The sequence below is a fragment of the Ixodes scapularis genome, unplaced genomic scaffold (genome assembly GCF_016920785.2).
Source record: "Ixodes scapularis isolate PalLabHiFi unplaced genomic scaffold, ASM1692078v2 ptg000101l_1___fragment_3__unscaffolded, whole genome shotgun sequence".
NCBI classification, from domain to species: domain Eukaryota; kingdom Metazoa; phylum Arthropoda; class Arachnida; order Ixodida; family Ixodidae; genus Ixodes; species Ixodes scapularis.
The window spans coordinates 351,247-372,399 of NW_024609911.1; the positions used below are offsets into that span (position 1 = coordinate 351,247).

The 21,153-nt window shown below is 45.2% G+C and overlaps 1 protein-coding gene across 1 annotated transcript in view; it reads right to left on the reverse strand.

The window, feature by feature from the left end:
• The window catches only part of LOC121833950 (glutathione hydrolase-like YwrD proenzyme), a 70,655-nt gene that overhangs the window by 35,896 nt on the left and 13,606 nt on the right, over nt 1-21,153 (reverse strand). The window contains exons 5-6 of the mRNA XM_042287664.1: nt 20,439-20,601; nt 6,224-6,394 (exon numbers count right to left, since the gene is read on the reverse strand). Coding sequence (XP_042143598.1) covers nt 6,224-6,394; nt 20,439-20,601 — 334 coding nt within the window. The remainder of the gene's footprint in view (nt 1-6,223; nt 6,395-20,438; nt 20,602-21,153) is intronic.

The window sequence follows — 21,153 nt, forward strand, 5'->3', positions numbered from 1 at the left end:
CGCGCGTCCAGCCGCGCAAGCGCACACCTTCTGGATCACGCGCCGGTGTCGACACCTGTCGCGATCAATACCATGCGCTTCAGGCGAACCCCTCCGGTCCCATCGCTACGCAAGTCTTCTAGTACACTGTAGTCAAACTGTACTCCCTGTAACTATACTCCATTTCACCTTATGTTGTACCGCATAGAAGGCTAGAAGCGCGAACTCATAGCGTTGGGAGCTGCTCTTAACGCACGAAAGCTTTTGCCGCCGAGATGAGCCCTAGAGCAAGGAGTTTGCGCTTGTAGCCTTTTCTGCGGTACATCATAAGGTGAAACAGAGTATAGTTGCGTGCTGTGCAGGTGAAGGCAACAGCAGACGAAGAGATGAAGGGCGAGCACTTGGAAGGCGAGGCAGGAGAAGAGTGCAGCAGAGGGCTAGGGGAGAAAGGAAGAACAATAAAAACGTCCCCACTCTTCGTAGTGATTGCCCTCTCTCCCCTCGCCTGGCGTTGCCTTCACCTGTCCTGCACGCAACTAGTGACACGGAGTGTAGCTGGTGAGATCGTTCAACTGATGTGACCGCCCACACTTCTGGCTCTCGCTTGAAAGACGGCCAGCGAGGAGCGCAATGCGTATTGCGCTCGTAGTGTCAAGAGTTCCTGCTTGGCGAGGTTAGGTCCCCTACACACAGTTGCGTTTAAGGGTGTTTAAGTCAGACTTGAAAGTAATCCGTTGCAAGTAACGAAATTACTTGTAGTCCCTTACATTTATTAGTAATTTAGTAACGGAATAATTACTTATTTTCTAGAGAAATTTTACAGTAATACCCTTACAATTTTTACTTAACGAATTCCTTGTAATCCGTTACATTTTTTTGTAGAACCGACCCGCCCCCCCACCTCCTTCTAAGGTGGTTTCTTTTTTTTTTTGTAAAGTCGAGGCACAGTGACACTGGCACGCGAATTGACTTGCGCAAAGGGAGGCTTGGCACTATTCAGTTCCGCAAAGCCTTTTTTTGCAACACCAAGCCCCTGAATTCCTTTTTTTAGACCCTAAAACAATGTCAAGAAATCCAAAAGAGCATTCCTACAAACAAAAAAAAAAAAGGGGGGGGGGGGGCCAGTTATATCAGCTTTTTTATTCCCTTTGTTTTTTCTTTGCGATCGCAGACGGGGAGAGGAGGACAGCAAGTGATTGTCTGCTTCTTCGAGAAGCTCGAGGAGGTAAGTGCACAGACAAACTAACAATGTCCTTCTAGGTTAGAGTGACTACGACCATTTTCATAATGCCACAACACCGAGACAACGCTCCGTTACCCTAAAATACGCTAAAAAAGATGTGATAAAAGAGAGTTTTAGTAGATCGTTCCGATACCTCCGATAGCCCCGATAACGGTACTATGCATGCGCAAGGGAGGCGGTGGCGAAGTATTGGGATATCGTTATCGGAGTCATTGGAACGATCTACTAAAACTCTCTAATATGTGAAGGTGTTATTGCCACAAGCATCCTCGTTCGTTGTTGCACACTTATCAACTTCTCTTAGAAAACAGGATGTAGTTTTTTTCTGTTTCTTTCACCTTATTTGACCCTGTTTTAAAAGCTACTTACTTTTTTGTAGTCCAACTTCTAGGGTTGGCCCACTTTATTTGTAAATTCCAGCCAGGTTATCTGCATCTCAGTCACACTTTTTGTGAGTCAGCGTTCTTCTTCCTCTTTTTACCCCAGCAGGACGCATCTTATTTCACGCAGATATCTCCACAAATTTAACATATTGGTGTCTAACGTAAAAAGATGAGCTGGCGGGCTAGTTGGTCGTTCATCATAAATGAAATAGCGCTAATCAACAAGGAAGGAAGGACGAGGTAGACAGGAAGCGCGATGAACTGACAACTGACATTTAACACGGTCTATAAAGGAGGAGAAGAAGAAATAAGTTACTGATGTTGTTGCTTAAAAGAAAGAAACGTACACCCTCAAAGTTGTTATACGTAAAAATTTAAAATAAAATTTATGAAAAAGGTGAGTTGCTGATGATATCTGTGAGTGATGTTGTCAATTTAGCGCCCTTCCTCTCTACCTCGTCCTTCCTTCCTTGTTGATTTGCGCTATTTTATTTATTTTTGTCTAACGTATACTTGATATCCTGGGCTTGTCAAGAGAGGGAAACTCGTGAGCGCGGGTCACAGTACTCTGCCTTTCGCTGCCTAGCTGTGGCATCAGCAGACGTCTATCTGGAGAACACCGAAATAAACTGCAGTCTCTTCGTGCTCCGTGCGTTTTTGAACGGCACCTAAAAAGGTGCGCACGGCAAACGTACGTTTACATTTCCTTGTTTTAATCGGCGTTCTAATAATTGTTGTTATGAGTTTACTTTTTTTGGATTACTTATATTTATATACTGGAAACTTTTTTTTATTCACCAACGTCTCAACCGAGGCTTGACATGTTCCGAACCAAAGAAAAAAGAATATCGAGCCAAACCTTATTGATTATTCAATTACCACCTTACCGTTACAGGTATGTTTTGCTATATCCTGGCAATATGAGCCGGTATAGTAAGATGAACATTAGTCAATTCTTATCCTAGTTTTGGCTAGGTGCATGATGACTTCTACTGCTTCGCGATTTAGACAATGGAGAATTTTAGTAGATCGGTCCGATGACTCCGAGAAGGATACCCGATAAACCGCCACCGCCTTTTCGCATTCATCATATCGTCATCGGTGGTATCGGAGGTATCGGAGCGATCTACTTAAACTCTCAAATATCAGGCGCTGGCTACAGCGACGAAGCTTTGCTCTATCTTTGAGGTAAATAGTATTTCAGTTGCTTCGCTGCAGAAGCCCAATGCAGAGCATACAATATTTGTGAGGAACAATAGGGCACTCCCATCCAGTGCCTCAGTTCAAAGCGTCTTCGGCGTAGCAGTTTACATACTGAGTAAGGAATACCACAAAATGTCTGACGAGACTTCGAGAGTCAGCTGTTGCTCAAAATATTCAGGGTCATTATATGGAACAGGTTGCAACAATAAGAACTTGAATAACCGGCTCCCATTTGTTTCTTAACTGAAAACAATATTGTTGAAAGTAACGCCAAAAAAGTGACGGATTACTTTTTGGGGTAGCGGCCACTTACTTTTTGGGAGGGTAATTGTAATTGTAATAAATTACAATTTAGCCTTGAGTAATTGTAAATGTAATTCCTTACTAATTTTCAGTAACGTGTACAAGTCTGGTTTAAGTGCCTTATACTGCGCTACGACGAGAAACGAAATCCAGTCACCGGTACATTTGTGCTTCATATAAAGCCTGGAATCCCATTCAAGGAATACCTTGGCGCGCGACATAAGAAGCAGGAACGTGTGGGTTTCTCGCAGTCGCAACGCAGACAAAGCCACTCAGACGCCCTTAAAAGCAACTGTGCGTAGACGCCCTCCCCTAGGGTGCCTTCATATGCGCTTTGCGCTCCCCTCTTGTTGCGAGCGTTGCCGCTTGCAGACGTCAACGCGTGACAATATCACTTGGTAGTAATATCCGGAGACTGCACGTTCTATGCCCTATACACAACTTGCGCAGGACGTCTTTCGCGTGCACGACGGTTTTTTGTGCGCCTCGAGGGTTCGGTTCACCGTGTTAGTTTCACAACCCAGAAGTAGTAGCTCGAGGGAACGGGTGAGTCGAAGTAAACCTGCGTACACAGCGATGGCGACGCTTGCAAGCTATGTATGTATTAGTCAAGCTCGATTTGCTTGCACCTCCTGCACCGGTGCAGAAAAGTGTAGGTCGCTGTACTTCCGGTCGTATCACAATACACATACCGGAGGTACACTTCCCTACACTTTTCTGCGCCGATGTATGAGGTGCAAGGAAATTGAGTGAGCCTAAGTTATTCAATGGGTGGCACATTTGACCGCGTTACTCAAAGCGCATCCCGGGGGGGGGGGGGGGGGGGGGTGCATGGTTGGTCTGGCAGAGGCTGCTGCGTCCTGAGACGAAGCTCCTACTTTACGCCTACAAAGAACGGCGATCTCAATGCTGTAGAGTGCACATTGCGGAAGCACTCTGGAACCTTTTACATCTACGGAGTATTTATTCACTTGCGGCCATAGCGGTTTGCGCGGCTTCTGAGCGCGTGGTGACGGCAAGCTTCCGCCGTTCTTTTGCAACGTGTATTCTGCGCCATCGAGATTGCCGGTCTTACCGCTCATTCACACTGGAAGCGGATCCGCGTTCGCAAAGCGGTTGCGAACGCGGTTGTATAAAGATTCAGTACAATTGCGCGCGCACCTGATGTCATCGAGTGCGCGTGCAATTGCACTGAATCTTTATACAACCGCGTTCGCAACCGCTTTGCGAACGCGGATCCGCTTCCAGTGTGAATGAGCGGTTAGAAAGCTAATAATGTGAGCTCGTTCTGGGCTTGCGCTCTAAACATCATCCTCAAATATGGCATCCAGTGAATATGCAACGTTTGAAACGCGATAGCGTTGTCCACTAAGTCAAATTGAAAGGCCTCTACGCATAGTTGCCTTTGAATGCATTTGAGTGCGTTTGACTGCGTAGCGTCGAAAAACAAAAGCGAGTCCCCGGTACATATGTGCTTCGTTGGAGCGTTGAATCCAATTGAAGGAATAGCTTGGCACGCGACATAAGAAGCGCGAATTTCCTGCTTCCCTGAGGCTGCACCGCAGTGAAACGCACTCAAACACAACTGTGAATAAAAGGCCCTAGTAACTCTATCAGCGAGCCATACCCCCCAGAACTGGCGCTGCCCCTGAAACTCATACCGTGCGGCACTCAAACTAGCTTCCCAGACCGCCACCGGGCGCAATTTTGATATATGTTAAATCGTTTTAAAATTAATTTTCTAGACTTTTTGACGGCAGGCCAGAAACACTAGTTTAATTTTTCTACGCTGCCGAGAAAACCAAGGCCACACCTAAGAACTTAGTGCAAAATATTTCCTTTCTGTACACCTTAATGGGGTACTCTAGCGTTTTCTTCATAGTCCTGATTTGCCTGAAAATTGGCTAAACACACCAATAAACATCGCTGAAATAGTAATCGACATATTGGGCCAAGATAACTTGTTTCGCAAATGTAGTGAATTTACAATTTTAATACTCACCGTGTTTGTTAAAGCCTCTACTATACTCGTTTTTACCTCAAGAACCGCAGTAGAAAAAAGTACGGCTTGTCGCGGAGCATTACAAATTTTTCTCTTTATGCTGAGAATTGAGGTATGTGTAGGTAGATTTTAGATTATATAGGTGTTATTTTATCAGCAGCTATATGTTTCGAAGTCATAAGCATCGCTTCTGCCTCCGAGAACCAAATCTTGCAAGAACTACTTCGCGCGGCGTATGAACATTGAGCAGAACTTTCTTCTTTTTTTTAGCTGAAAACGGGCATAGCAACAACGAAAAAGTGACGTCAGAGGAAAATAGGGGTCCACTCTTTGAAATGTAGTGTTCTCAACTGATTAAATGCAGCTTAAAGGTGTGAAATGGATGATTTAGAAGCTCACTCCAGCACCCGCGCAGCAGCGCGAAACTAATGCTCGGCGTAGTGTATTCTTAGACTACCCGCACAACCTGCAAGCCTCCCTTCCCCTCACGTCGCGGCACTGAAAATTGCGGGTATATTTACTGATGGCTTTGGCATAATATTTGCTTCCCGATTTCACAATAACTCTTCTAACTTTCCCTCTACTATATAGCATAGCGGGCGGGATAGGAGCCGGCGATTTGGAAAATATATTTAGTTGGGCTAGCTTGACAAATCACCGGAATACACATATAAAAACCTCAAGGCCCTAAATATTATCGTGTCTTTAAGTTCATTTTTCTTCTGCTTTTACTTTTACGTAGGTATACATGCCGCTGAATAGCATTTCCATGGTGTAGCTCGCTTACTCTCACTTACCTTCACCTCCCAATTTCAGGCGAGGTGGATGAATTTGCAAGCCCGAAAAGAGTCATGAGATTGAATTAGTGACCTCATGAGTTCGAGGGTTTGAGTTAGTCCAAGTAAAACACTGATGATGAGTCATACGTGGATGTTCAAAAGTGAGCGAGTTTCGGGTTTTGCTTCCAGTCGTGAGTTACAACATGCGATAATGGTAATATATGCGTAGATAACTGGGTGCGAGTTCAAGCAAGTTGAACAACATCGAAAGTTCAAAATTGGAACAGTTTAGCTATTGATACTGTGCCAGAGAGACAGTGCCACCACTTACCTGCAGAACGATTTGGGGCTGTAGATATCCTCCCATGGATCCTATATTTGCCACCCACACGCCGGAATAACTGTCCGCAACCATCACCGGCATCAATGTGTGATAGGGCTTCTTAAGTGGGCCAATGCAGTTCGGGTGTCCTTCCACTCCCACAAAACCCATGGCTCGGTTCTGTTACGGAAATGAGATGAACCGTGAGATAGCGTTAAGGGAAGACACATCCGGGGAGAAAAATATGGTTTTATATTTTTTCTCTAGGATATTGAAACTCCGACTAATTATCAAGTTTTGTTTTTTGTTCTTCTGGTACATTCGTTCGTTTCAATGTAGCTTTTATATATTATGCTCAGGGACAGAAAAAGTTTAATGGAATAGTTGTTTCTTGTGCACAAATGTAGGCACACTTAGTTGCATCAAGAGCAAGCTGCAATAGCTCATTTGGTTTTAATGAAATATAGAGGACTAGTAACAGTGTCCAAAATCTTTACAATTTTCCAATATAGGAAAAAAAAGAAGACACGTAAAACAATTTCCATATTAGAAGCCCCTTAGAAGTGAGTTCAATTTTGATAACCATGTAAATGATATACTGTGATTTAAAATATATAATAACACTTTGTGTATCCGAAAAAATAACACACGCAAACTGCAAATTCTCGTAATGATCTAAAATTTCTAAGTAGTAAAGACCAGTGCCCAATCTGTGAAGACATCCCAGAGTTTAAAAAAAAAAAAAACGAGAAACATTTATTTGAAAGTTTAAAGGATGCATACTCCTGGAACATCGGCTGAAATTTACATAAGAAATGGCCTGAATAAAGGTAGAATGTAGAAGAAGCATTCAGAGTTACTAAAATGTCCCACACTCTTTGTTGTAACTTTCATAGATCCTCCCACTCCATGGGCCATCAATCATCAGTTTGATTAGCTGCTTCGTCCACGTCAGCATTACGATCTTCTCAAGGTCTCGGTGGGTGATTTTCGATACAGCTGACTGAATATTCTTGCTAGTGAAAGTCTGGTGGTTATTGCTGTTGGCAGTTTGAATATCTCGCAGAAAGTCGGAAACCAATCACAGCTTTCAAGATGGTGGCAAAACACGTGCGAGTTTCGATCTCGTAGCTTCAATTAGCGCTTAAGTCTCCGTCTTACGAAGCACATTTCGACGTAAACGTAGGAAGAAAAAGCTGACTTCGGGCAATCGTTTTTTTCTAAGTGTAGGTTTAGAGGCAATAAAATATTTTGCGTTTCCTAGCAGACCCCGGACACTTAGACGATTCTCACAAGTAAATAATGTGGCAGATCGCACCTCTCCCAAGTAACGTCGAAGCACCGATTTCGGACATGACTGAACTTGTGTTCAGTTTCGAAGAACTCAGTTGTCTTTTCCGAAACTGTTTTTGTGAGAAAAAAAATAAATATATATATTACTATCTTGATTTCATGTGTTCGTCGATTTCAACAGGTTCCACATCAATTATCATCTGAATTGTTTGTGTTTTAATCCGTATTTGCTACAGTTGCCTAGTATCGTTCTTTGTCGAAGTTTGCAATTACTTTATAATGAGGTTTTGTATATTAGTCAAGTAACTAAACTGAAATAGTTGGTATAAAATAATATTAATAAACAGGCGAGCTGGTTAACCTTACAGATTATTTTAACAGGAAACCTCAATAACACAATTAATTATACAAATATATATATATATATATTGTTACGGGTAAACCGAAAACCGCCGTTCCAGTCTCGTTTCTTCGTCTTCTTCTACCCTTAGTACACCTCTTCTACCTTCACCGTTACACTCGCCCCTCCCGTGCACTGGGCTGTCCGTCTCGGACAGAAGCAACATGTTCATCGCGCGTTACGTAGAGTTTCAGTTGGCCAACGTGAGCAGTGACAGTCCGGTGTCTACCTGGTTGAGGTAGCGTCCGAAGCTTCTCGAGGCGATATGTTACCGGACCGAGCTGTTTCCATATTTTAAAGGGTCCGCAGTACCTTGGCATTAATTTTTCTCATCGCTGTGGGCGTCTAAAATGACTTCGAAGAAGCACTAAGTCTCCCGGATTCAACGACGGTCTCGCATTTACATCTTCTTAGACGCCCTGCATGTAGCGACTGCTTGTGAAGGATGGCCAGTCGAGCTCTTTCCCTTGCTTCGATTAATCGGGCGGAAAAGTTACCATTATAGTCTTCTGCCCGGCGGGTCCATGTCATCTCGATTGCTGTCTCATCTGGAAGCGTGGAAAGTCTCCCGTAGACTAGTTCAAATGGCGATTGAGTCGTCGTTTCTTGCTGAGACGTGTTTAGTGCAAACGCGGCTGTGCAGACGTATTGGTCCCAGTTCTTGTGGGACGCGTTGACGAATGCTGTCATTACATCGACCAATGTGCGGTTGGTGCGCTCGACAAGACCATTTGTTTGAGGGTGGTAGGGTGAGGCCGCTGCATGTTGAATCCCGTAATTTCTAAGGGTATCCTTGAAAGAACGCGACATGAACGACGTTCCTCTGTCAGAGATGATCATCCTTGGAGCTCCGTGCCGACACACTAGATGGTTATTTACGAAGCTGACAAGGTGCACAGCTGACGTATCGGGAACTGCTTTGACCTCAACCCACTTCATTAAGTAGTCGGTCGCCACAATAATGTGCCTGTTTCCAGTATCTGATTTCGGGAAGGGACCAAGGTGATCAATTCCCAATACTTCGAATGGACTCCTTGGGGGTGGTATCTGTTGAAGGTCTGGTTTGCCTAGGTTCGGTGGCGTTTTGCGCATTTGACAAACGGTACATGAAGCGACGTACCGCCGAACGTCGTTCCTCAAACCCGTCCACCAAAATCTTCGCAGGATCTTGTCCAGCGTTCGATGCTGTCCGAGATGCCCTGAGGTCGGAGCGTCATGGCACATCTCCAAGATATTTTTCCTAGCTTTCTTGGGGACAACAGGAAGCCATGGCCCTGAAGCACGTGAACGATGGCAAAGTAGACCATATTTTAGCTCGTAATGTTTTCGCAAGCAACGCAGTCGCCGTGTAGAAAGTGAAGAAGAATCGTTGCTTCCGACCGTAAGCAACTGAATTATTTCCGATGCTTCAGCGTCTTCCGATTGCATGTGTTGCAGATCTAAGATTGAAGACACAGGAAGAACTTGTAGCTCCTCTACCGGATTACGTGACAAGAAATCAGCATCTTGATGGTACCTCCCACTCCGGTGAACAATACAGAAGTCGTACTCTTGCAGCTTCATGGTCCATCTTGTTAACTTCGGGGTAAGGTCACTCTTGGATTGAAGCCACCGCAATGCTACGTTTTCCGTGACCACCGTGAAACGCTTGCCATAGATATAAGGGCGAAATTTTTCTACAGCCCACACCACCGCGAGACATTCCAGTTCGGAAGAGTAACATCGACTCTCTGCTTCACTCAGCTTCCTGCTTGCATAGGCGACGGGTCGTTCCCGACCATCCCTATCTCGCTGAAGAAGGACGGCACTTAACCCTTCTCCACTGGCGTCTGTGTGAAGGAACGTTGGGGCGTCCTCCACAAAATGCGCAAGCGTAGGCGGTTCAAGGAGGGATCTTTTCAAATCCTCAAAAGATGCAGCTTCGTCTTTGCCCCATTTCCACTTGGTGTCTTTTTTCAGAAGTTGGTTTAAGGGAGCAGCTCTAGCAGAAAAGTTACTGACGAAGCGACGAAAATAAGAGGCAAAACCCAGAAAACTCTTCAGTTGCTTTATGCTAGTAGGTGCGGATATGCTGGCAAAGGCTGATAGCTTCGCCGGGTTTGGCCGAATTCCATCTTTGCTGACCACGTGACCAAGGTAGGTTACTTCACTGTACCCGAAAAAACATTTGGATGGGTTTAGACGTAGTCGAGCGTTCGTGAGGGCGTCTAGAACAAGACCTAGACGTTGCTGATGTTCGTCGAAACTGTCGGCATAGACGATTACATCGTCTAGATAGACTAATGCCATGGTCCATTTTAGACGGCCGAGAACCCTGTCCATGAGACGCTGGAAGGTCGCCGGCGCATTACACAAGCCAAATGGTAAACGCCGGAACTCAAACAGTCCGTCGGGTGTCACAAAGGCTGATTTTTCAGCGTCGTTTGACTCGAGTTCAACTTGCCAGTATCCTGAAATGAGGTCTAATGTCGTGAAGTATTTGCAACCCTGGAGCCGATCGAGAGCATCATCAAGCCGAGGCAGGGGATACACATCGGGCTTAGTAATGCTGTTTAACTTTCTGTAGTCTATACAGAACCTTGTCGAGCCGTCCTTCATCTTGACGAGCACGACGGGTGATGACCATGGGCTGTTCGGTGTGCCACTACGCCTCTCCGGAGCAAATCGTCCACTTGAGCACTGATCTCCTGTCTTTCGGAGATCGACACTCGTCGGGGTTGGTGATGTATTGGCGCGTGGTCACCGGTGTTGATGGTGTGGCGAATTAAAGGCGTACATCCCAATTCTTGCTTTGTAATGGCTATACAGTGACGGAACGTTTTGAGTAAAGACTGTATGGACTCCCTCTGCGTTGCTGTTAGGTCTGGTCCAAAGTTAAATTCAGTCCACGGAATGTTGTCATCTTTGCCGAGTCTGCTCTCTGGGGTGGGTACCACCGGAGAACACGCAACGGTTGCGATCATGGTCTCTGGCAATATTTCAAAAGCTGTTCCTAAACTTTCACCTCGCTTAAGGTGAATGTCATCAGTGGCCAAGTTAACTACTAGAATGTTAAGGGCACCTCGTCTCGAAGAGATAAGGGAGCGAGGTGTTGCAAATTCAGTCCCAGGTTGCGAGTGAAGAACCGCTTCAACCAAAAAATCTCCTGAACGCCGATTACCCTGAATCGACGATTGAACCCGGACGGCTGAAGACTTCGGAATCGTTACGTCTAGCGTGGAGACGACTAAGCAGGTGGAGGGATCGTGGGTGAATTTTAGAGGTAACAGAGGATAGAAAACTTTCACCCATGTTCGACAGAAAACTTCAACCAATGTTCTGGCTACCAGTTGGATGTTGCCCGAAAGTATTCGGAAACACTTAGCCAGGTGCAGCAGCAGACAGTAGAAGTAGTAGAAAAATGTACTAGGTTCTTTAAAGTACGGCTTGGGATCATCACAATGGATCGAGGGAAACGTGTCCTCCGACGTCATCTGGGACTTAGACGGCTGTGATGATGACAAAGCAGCGTGGCCACGTGCAAAGGATACTAGCAACTCCACCTCGGAACACCAGTCACACCCGAGAATGACATGTGCGTTTAAGTTTTCCACAATAAAAAAACAAAGATTTACAGTCCTGCCCAGTGCTTCGACGGTCAATTCACAACGCCCCAGGTAGGGTATGAGAGTACTGTTTGCTGACACCAGTCGAGTGTCCTTAGAGTCAGTGGCCGCTGCCGCGTGGTCCGTCGATCGCAGCAAGGCAGCATCAATGACGATCACACCAGCCCCCGTGTCTACAATGGCATCGATTGGTTGCGTGACTCCGTGTATTAGAATTGAAAGGTGAGGTGTAAGCGACCTGCTCACCGACGCTGCGGCCAGGGGGACTTCGTGGATTACGCGGGACCCTGCCCCGTCGGGCCCGCGTGGGTGTTTTCCTGACGTTGAGAGGTTGGACTCGGGCACGAGCGAGCCAGGTGTCCTGGACGGCCACAGTTGAAGCAGTGGCGCCAGTCAGGCCTACGACGCCTGTACTGCGAGTTGCCGGGTAGAGGATTCTGAATCGTCGGTCGGACGGTAGAGGAGGTGTAGTGGTTAGCACACCCGACCGGACATTGGGAGGCCCAGAGTTCAAATCCTGGCTCCGCCGCCCTGGCGATAGGTTTTGAGTGACGTGAGATGTAGCTGCTGTAGATGTGCATCAATAAAACGAGCTTCTAGTGCTTGCAGAAGGAGCTCATACGTGGTTCGACTTGAGTCCGGTACACTTTCAAGGAAGTCGGCGGCCTTCCCACGGAGCTGGGCGACCAGGGCTGCAGCCTTCCCATGGGAATGCAACCCATTGTGTTGGGCTACTGTTTCGAATTGGATGATAAATGCGCGCCAAGATCCAAGTCCATCAAAAGTTGGAGGTTTGAGACGCGTACCATCGGAATGTAGATGAGCAAGTCCAGCCTGGGCCCGTTTGCTCGAAGCCGGTTAACTCTAACCGCGGTTAAAAGTTAACCGACCTTCCCTACTAGGTACCTACAAGTACCTAGCCAAGTTTGAAGAGGGCTGGATGAGCGATAGCTCCGTGTTTTATTATGGGGCGGTGGCTGGTGTCACCTACTGGCTGTAGCGAATATAAGTGGCTTCTGTGGAAAGGTTCCCGAAATGGGGGGACCCAAAAAATGCGCGCTGCCTGGTTTTCGCGACGCAGCGTGGCATACATTTGAGCTTAAGAAACCATTTTTATTGCTCGCGGTACAAATAATTGGCAAGGTAAAACTAAATTAACCCTTGTTTGGAAATTTTCTAAATATTTGGCTGTATGAAGTGAAGAAAAGCCTCGTTGAAATTTCCTTCCGACTTCGAAAGAGGACGACGAAGTTGAGTCCTAAAAACGATGAGAAAGAAGTGAGCAGTGAAAGGCGGGCGGTACACCGGCAGCATGGTTGGCCAGCATGTAAGAACTCATAAATTGAAAAACCTGTAACTTGGCTCCACTGAAAATTGACCTATTAAATTACCCGAACATCGAGAAGAACGCTGGAAGTGTAATTCTATGATCCGCGCGCGCTGGCCTTCCACTTATAAAAGATTTGAAGTAAATAATCATAATAAATCGTTGACGAACGCCCGTGCACGGCAACATTTGTTTTAGGCTTTTTGCTTCAAAACAGTTATTACTGCAGACGCCAGCAGGTGCAGCGCGTGTAACTACACTCGTAGCATGCACCTCGGTGCTTTTGAAATTTAGCAAGAGGTCTATGGGAACGCTCCATGCTTCTGTGTGCTATCAATACCCGGCCAATTGAGTCAAGGCAATCCACTTTCCAAAAACGTTGCCATGCCGACAACTATCGCGTTCATTTAGGCTTAGGAATGGTCAGAGTCGAAAGTCTATCTAAAAAATGCGGCGAGGTCATTGCTCATGTTTTGCGTTTTAAGTGAGGTAATGCAGCGCGAAAACCTCCTGCACGATTCATTGCTGACTAACTCGCCCGCTACTGCAGCTACTGCGACGTATTAGTTCCAAAGCGAGCGGAGCTCACTCACCGGGGCACCGCCATGTTTCCCCGCCGTCCTTACTCTGCCGGTCACGTGACCCAAAATTCCCCGTCGTAGGGAAATCCGGTTAACCGCGGTTTGTTAACCAGCTTCGAGCAAACGGGCCCTGGGGTCTCTCAGCTTCGTCGGGTGGGCGGCGACATACGGTCGATGTCTCTTGAACTTGTGGAAGATCACCTGAGTCTCCTGGTCGCATGGTTGGGAGAGCTTCTTCAAGGTGCTGCAGGCGGTCTTGTCCAGACGTGAGGTGGTGGTGAACCTCGGTGAGACGTTGGTTCACGTTCTGTTCAACGTGAGTGACGCGGGCGGCGAGGCGACTGTCGAACTGTTCAAGCAGAGCTCCGGCATCTGTCGCGCTCTTCTCTGCTAACCGGTTGTAGAGCTGTTCAGTAAGCTCGGCCCACGGCGTCTCCGCTGTTGCTGCGTGGGAGCGGGTATTCATGCTGTTTGGAAAACCGCTGCTACCATTTGTTACGGGTAAACCAAAAACCGTCGTTCCAGTCTCGTTTCTTCGTCTTCTTCTACCCTTAGTACACCTCTTCTACCTTCACCGTTACAATATATATACATATTGGGAATGAGTGAAGATTGACAAGTGCAGCCGTAGTAATATTGTGAACGAAGAGGGGAGAAGGCGATTATTGAATTTATTGAATTAAAGTTAGGGAAAGGGAAAGAGAGCTTGTGAAAAATTGGGCCAGGAGCGGGGATTGAACCCGCAACGTTCGCCTGGCCGGGGCGACGCCTTAACCGATTAGATCATCCCGGCCACTGGTTTCGGCGGACTCAATTTCTGACCAGCTCTCTGTATACTGTTTAGTTTCGAATTCGCTTAACTCGGTAGACGACAACCGTTGCTGATTTAAGGCCCGCGCTATTTCCGACATGTGGCAGTGACGTGGCACGTCATCTCAGCTTGCAAATGTCGGAAAGGGCCCGTCTTTCAAGGTATCTAGGGAACCATTCCTCCCCATAGGGACAGGCTGCACCGTATATAGACGCTTTGCACACGCGCCAAAATACAGCCGCCATTGCTGACCTTCTGTTGTTTTACCGAGATACCGAGCCACTGAAATTGGTGTGGACGAGCCTCCACAAAAGCCAATGCTGGGGAGAAAGACAGAATAAAATCTAGGATAGCAATGGCCTAGCCTGCTATGGTAATAATGAAGGGAAGTAAACGTAAGAAGGGGAAACAAAAACTGAAGGTCAGTTATGGCGGCGCCCATGCACAGCAGCTGCAAAGCGTCTATATAATGGGAATGAGTGAAGATTGACAAGTGCAGCCGTCGTAATATTGTGAACGAAGAGGGGAGAAGGTGATTATTGAATTTATTGCATTAAAGTTAGGGAAAGGGAAAGAGAGCTGGCGAAAAATCTATATATCTATATATCTACATGTCTATATATCTACATGTCCATATATATACATGTCTGCTTGTCTGTCTATATTTCTGTCTGTCTGTCTGTCTGTCTATATGTCTATATGTCTGTCTATATGTCTATATGTCTGTCTGTCTGTCTATATGTCTATATGTCTGTCTGTCTGTCTATATGTCTGTCTGTCTGTCTGTATGTCTATATGTCTGTCTGTCTGTCTATATGTCTATATGTCTGTCTGTCCGTCTATATGTCTATATGTCTGCCTGTCTATATGTCTGTCTGTCTATATGTCTGCCTGTCTATATGTTTGTCTGTCTATATGTCTGTCTGTCTGTATGTCTGTGTCTGTCTATGTGTCTGTCTCTCTATATGTCTGTCTGTCTATATGTCTGGCTATATGTCTGTCTGTCTATATGTCTGTCTGCCTATATGTCTGTCCATGTGTCTGTCTATATGTCTGTCTATCTGTCAGTCTGTGTGTTTGTGTGTATATATACCGGGTGTCTTTTTTAACTTAACAAAATTATTTAAAAGAAGTCGTGAAAGTTACACTACGCTGTTTGCGCAGCTGACTTATACGGCCAGGTGGAAATGGCATGTAATAATAATAATGATAATAATAATGCTTTATTTGAGTCATGCTCCAGAACGACCACTAGGTCATAGTGTGCTGGCACATAAAATGGTAGTACTTGACCTAACACAACGTCTTCCGCTTGAAAAAAGAACAGACTAACATGCAATCAGGAATCAAAAAGATAAAAATTTAGCTCCCTTCTAAACACTGATATATCTGAAAAGATATCAACATGAGAGGACAGTTCATTACCACAAATCTGCATCCTTACCATCGGTGACAATTTCGATTGAATGGAGGAGTAAAATATACTAAATCCTCTAACAACACGTGCCGGTACGTGACATTTTAACGATGACACTAATTCACTATCTTCACGATGGTGTACAACCTTATGTAATAATAGAACGTCGCGAGCTATTCTTCTATTTAACAAGTTCTGCAACAATAAATCTTTAAGATTATATTCGTAGTCGTAGAAACATCTCCTTCCAAGGTACCTATCATAAACAATACGAATAAATCGTTTCTGCACTCTTTTAATTTGTGCCGCATCAGATGAATTCAGCGAGTTCCACACAACACTGCAAAACTCGAGTCTAACCCTAACCAAGGAGCAAAACAAGCGCACCACGCACCAATGATTTGAAAAGCCCCGCGTCAGGCGCGATATCATTGCCATCACTCTCAGAGCAGAGGCAACAATTTGGCTAACATGATGTGAAAAAGAAAGGTTGCTGTCAACATACACTCCAAGGTCACGGACTAAGGACACGTTGGATAGTAGGATTACGAAGTAGAAATGGATGAGAAACCATTTCTCGTTTTCTACACATGGTAAGTTGTTTTGTTTTATCAGGGTTGATAAGTAAAAAGTTATCAAGACACCAGTCTGAAACACGTGACAGATCAATCTGTAAAAGAGCGCAGTCATCCTCCGATTGTATTATCATGAAGATCTTAATATCATCAGCGAATAAAAGCATCTGCGCGTTCTTTACGCACATTTCAATATCGCTAATAAATACAAGAAACAGAAGCGGTCCTAAGTTTGACCACTGCAGAACACCTGAACTGGGCACAAGAACATCTGACGAACAACTCAAGACACGTACACGATTTTGACGTTCAGACAGATAGCTATTAAACCACTCTAGAAGCGTCGAAGATACACGATATAGTGAGAGCTTATACAATAGCAATTTATGATATACCTTGTCAAAGGCTTTAGATAAATCGAAATAAACAATATCAACTTGTCCTCGCGTAACAATTATCGGTACTGTGTAATCCAGTAGAGAACAAAGGTTCGTTTCCACAGATCGACCCTTTACAAATCCATGCTGAACAGAGGCTAATTTTTGACTAAAGTAAAAAGAAACATTGGCATGTATAATAATTTCGAAAACCTTTGAAAACGCACATAACAGACACAGGGCGATAGTTCTCTACCTTAGACGTGTCACCGGACTTGTGTATCGGCACTACAACTGAATTTTTCCACAAAGACCGGAAGACCCCAGTTCTCAATGAATGGTTAAAAACATGCTTTAATAAAGGGGCAAATAATTCAGCGCATCCCTTCACAATAAAACTAGGTATAGAGTCAGCCCCTAGAGACCGCTTAGGCTTTACCTTTTGTATTGCCTCCAGAATGTCTTGTGTGTCCACTTGATTGACAGTCAGAGTGTCGTTACATTCAACATTTCTCATAGAGGGCGCACTTATCAAAATGTCCGTAGAATAGCACTCACTAAAATAATTTCTAAAAGTGTTAGCTACTTTCCCAGGAGAAGTTACATAGACATTATTATGACGGAGAGAAATAACCCGTGTTGGCTCCTTTGTATGCTACCTGACAAATCTCCAAATTTTATCAGGTTCACGGAATAGGCTACTTTGTACATTATTTTCATAAGCACGTTTATCATATCTAAACAACTTTTTTACGAGCGCACGAAAAATGCTGAATTTTATGTACCAGAGCTCAAGCCCAGTTCTCTTAAACAATTTATGGAAGTGCTCTTTTTTGTGCATATAATGTACTCATTCTTTCGAGAACCACAACGGATACTAGAGGGTCTCGATAACCGCTTAGGAATAAACAAATTAATTGCATGTTTCGTTATATCTGCCAAAGATCGAGTCGCGGAATCAATACAATGATCATCAAGAACCGTCGACCAGTTGTAGTCTTTAAGATATGTGTACAACCCCAAATAATTACCACTGCCAAAACAGTAAATGGTGGACTTATGTCTATGAAATGTCCTTTTCACAATATACGACAAATGGCGGGTGAAACACATCAGGTCTCACAAGACGATCAACAACTGGAGTTATGCTGTCTATTGGGCAGTTAGAAAGACGAAGATCCAATACATTTGGATATTTGTCTTTCCTATGCTACGTCCAAGGGGACGTAGCATAGGGGGCTAATCGTAACGGTCAGTCAGCTAATTAATTAAAATTCGTTATTTAAGTTTTTAATTATTGAAAACAGACATATGGTTCCAATTAGAAACTTGCTGAGCGTCATTGAAAACCACTAAATCACTAATTTTCACAAAGACTTTCAGCGCATGAGAAGAGTAGTAGCGCACTAAAGTTACCACTCGTGGAGGTCCACGGCTAGCAGTTGCGGTAAGGCGCCCCCGCGATTTTCGAGTCTCTTATCTAGCCCCAGCCTTGCAGCTGCTCCAAGAGTCTCTAACTTTAGTATACAACTACGCTTCGCACACGCTCCAGGCACGTAGCCAGTGGGGAGGCCCATGGGGGCCGCCCCCCCCCCCCCCCCCCCCCCCCGCCCCGAAATCTTCCATTTCGCATGGGTCCTTCTCTCCCCCCCTCCCCCTCATACAGCATTTTGTCATAAGTGCCCCCCCCCTCCCCCACCCGAAACAAAATCCTGGCTACGTGCCTGACACGCTCATAGTAGTTCTGAAAATTACTGATTTAGTGGTTTTTCATGACGCTGAGCAAGTTTCTAATTGTAACTATATGTCTATCTTTAATAATTAAAAAGTAATTCACGAATTTTAGTTAATTAGCCGAAATATCGTTACAATTAGCCCCCTATACTACGTCCCGTTGGCCGTATAACTCACCTGCACGAACCGCATAGGTGTAACTTTTGCGTTTTTTTAACCAAATCTGTTAAGAAAAAAAAAAAAAAAAAACACACACACACACACACACACACACCTGCATATCTAAAACTGTATATGTTTTGTACAATTGGCTGTGTTATGGAGTGCGTGGCTTTCGCTATGTGAACGTATGGAAACTCGGTGGAGGTCGTGTGAGAGGATGGCATATAAAACAGGATGTGTGAATACAATCTATTAAGCTGCGTTTTAGACGTGTGTGTTCGTCCCTTGCCGTCTTGTAGTCCTTCGTCTCTGGTTAGAATCATGTGTAATATTTGTTATGTGTAGCTTAGAACCGGTGAAATAGAAAACCAGAGAACCAGCTAGAAAGCTAGCTAGAAAAGCTAGAAAACCAGTGAAATACAGGACAACAGGTAAAACGTAGGGAGCCTTCATGTGGGCTTTGCTAAGGTGATGCCACCTTTTGTAATACTGCTCGCCGACAAGCCAGCAGCCATTTTGGCTCTCGGCAATAATCCGTGGGGCTTATAGCCCTCCCGGAAACAAGCACCTTACCTCACAAGTTCGGAGCAGCGCTGTGGAACCCACGGAGGGAGGATTAGCATTTCCCCCCCTCGGATGGGAGGACCGAGGGACACAAAGGTCACTTTCCGGCGCACGGGGAAACAATGAGAGGAACAAAATGGCGGTGGAAGAGGGCGTCGGAAGTGGAAACAGGCAGTTGGCATCACTCTATGCGAAGCGCACATTAAGGTACCCTAGTAAAACGCATATTCCTCTCAAACAAATCTTAATGTAACAGAAGATATACTTAAGGCCATCAAAATGTGATATTTTATGCCATTAAACCTTCAAGAGATTCCAACAGCCTTTAGCATTTTAACAAGAATAAAAATTCTTCACATGTTTCCACAATTTTCTTAAACATAAAGTCCTTGGACATCATAATTGCGATTGATCAACGATAGCATAGATTGAGTGGTTGACCAATCTTAAATTATCGCTCACTAGAACTGCGATTACTGAAGGGTTTTGAAAGGAGACACTGACAAAAAAAAACACAGATATAAAAGTTAAGAAACCTGAACGGAAATGGGCGTTCATTCTCCAACGTTACACAAACATCCATGAGCAATAAAATAACAAAAACGTTGGTTTTGGTTTAGCACTATTTTTCATCGCTGGCCGTTTCTCCCGCCACTTCCGTGTAGTGCTACAATCCCTGGATCGCGTGTCGACGGGTGTGCTTAACGTCGTATACTGCCCACGCACCATAAGACATGTTGGCAATAAAGTAGTTTATATTATCTTGTGTATCGTGTTGGCGGTGGCTATCCAGGCGGTTGCTTGTAGACATTTCGGACAAAAGTATTCGGGAGCGCAGCATTCGCCTTCTTCGCCGTGTCGTAACTCGTGGCTTAAGGAGATTTTGGGTTTGAAGGGGTGAATATTGCCCTGCACCAAAACGAGCGTCAACCGTATCCACCTTCGCTGCTGTGCCATCACCATGACCGCGTCAGGCAACAGATCACGACACTTCTATGATGTCATCAGGCGGAATTCGATGGGCCACAAATCAGGACGGAGTAAGAACATCAGTTGAAGGCAAGTACCAGCCACAATTAAGGCCTGTTCACACATACAGCACAGCGTTAGAAGTTACCGCAAACGCCACCATTCTCACGTTTTCTTTTTGTTGTTGTTGTTGAGAAACGCGAAGGCTTTATTTGCCATGCACCGCATTAGTTGTACCGTAAATATACACCCCTCCAGCGCCATCGCGGCGCTGCGCCGCATGTGTGAACTGGCATTTGCCATAACCCACTAGGTCGAAAGGACACCGGAGACCACGGCGTCACTAAGGTGGCCGCTCTTTACGTTAAACAATTGGTTGCTCAAAAAAAGAACGAATGTGTAGACTCACGTGTACCGCGAAGCCGTGTTGTTCAACAATGGTACACCCAAACGTGTTGAAGTTGCTGCCGATAAAAGAGCACGCGTTACCGTGCTCGTCCACCGTGCTGAGGAACGTGGTGTGGGACTGTGGAGGGACCAAAAGATCTGCAGCCACAACCTCGTTCATTGCCCTGGAACACAAAATGTGGTGCAGAGCAAGCATTTGGAACAAGATTTGCCTCCGTATATTTTATCTCTATCTAGATTTCACAGGTGCTCGCACTATAGAATTACAAACAACCAACAGCTTGTATAGGCCAGTGTCTCCTCAGTTCAATAGGCGCCGAAATGTTTGGTCATATGCTAACGCCATGACACAGTAGAGAAGGGGGGGGGGGGGGCTGCGCTTTCTACGAGCCTCTTTGTTTAGAAACCTTCGCACATATCGTGCTGCAATAATATCAGAAATGCGCTATCACGAACCTCAGAAAAACACACAAAAAACCCACCGATACCAAGAATGCTGAAAAAACAAAAAAAGATCTTGTTTGATGCGCAGTCCCTCGCTTCACAAGAGCCCGAGTTTGAGATTATCATTTCACTTTTTTTTTTCCGTGGGCATTCGGATTTCGGACACTTGTCTATACCGTATTTGTCGGAGTGATAGCCGCACTTCTCATAAACAAGGCCCTTGCGTCCACTTTCCTCCAGAACAAATATACAACCAATTGTCGCGTTTTTCA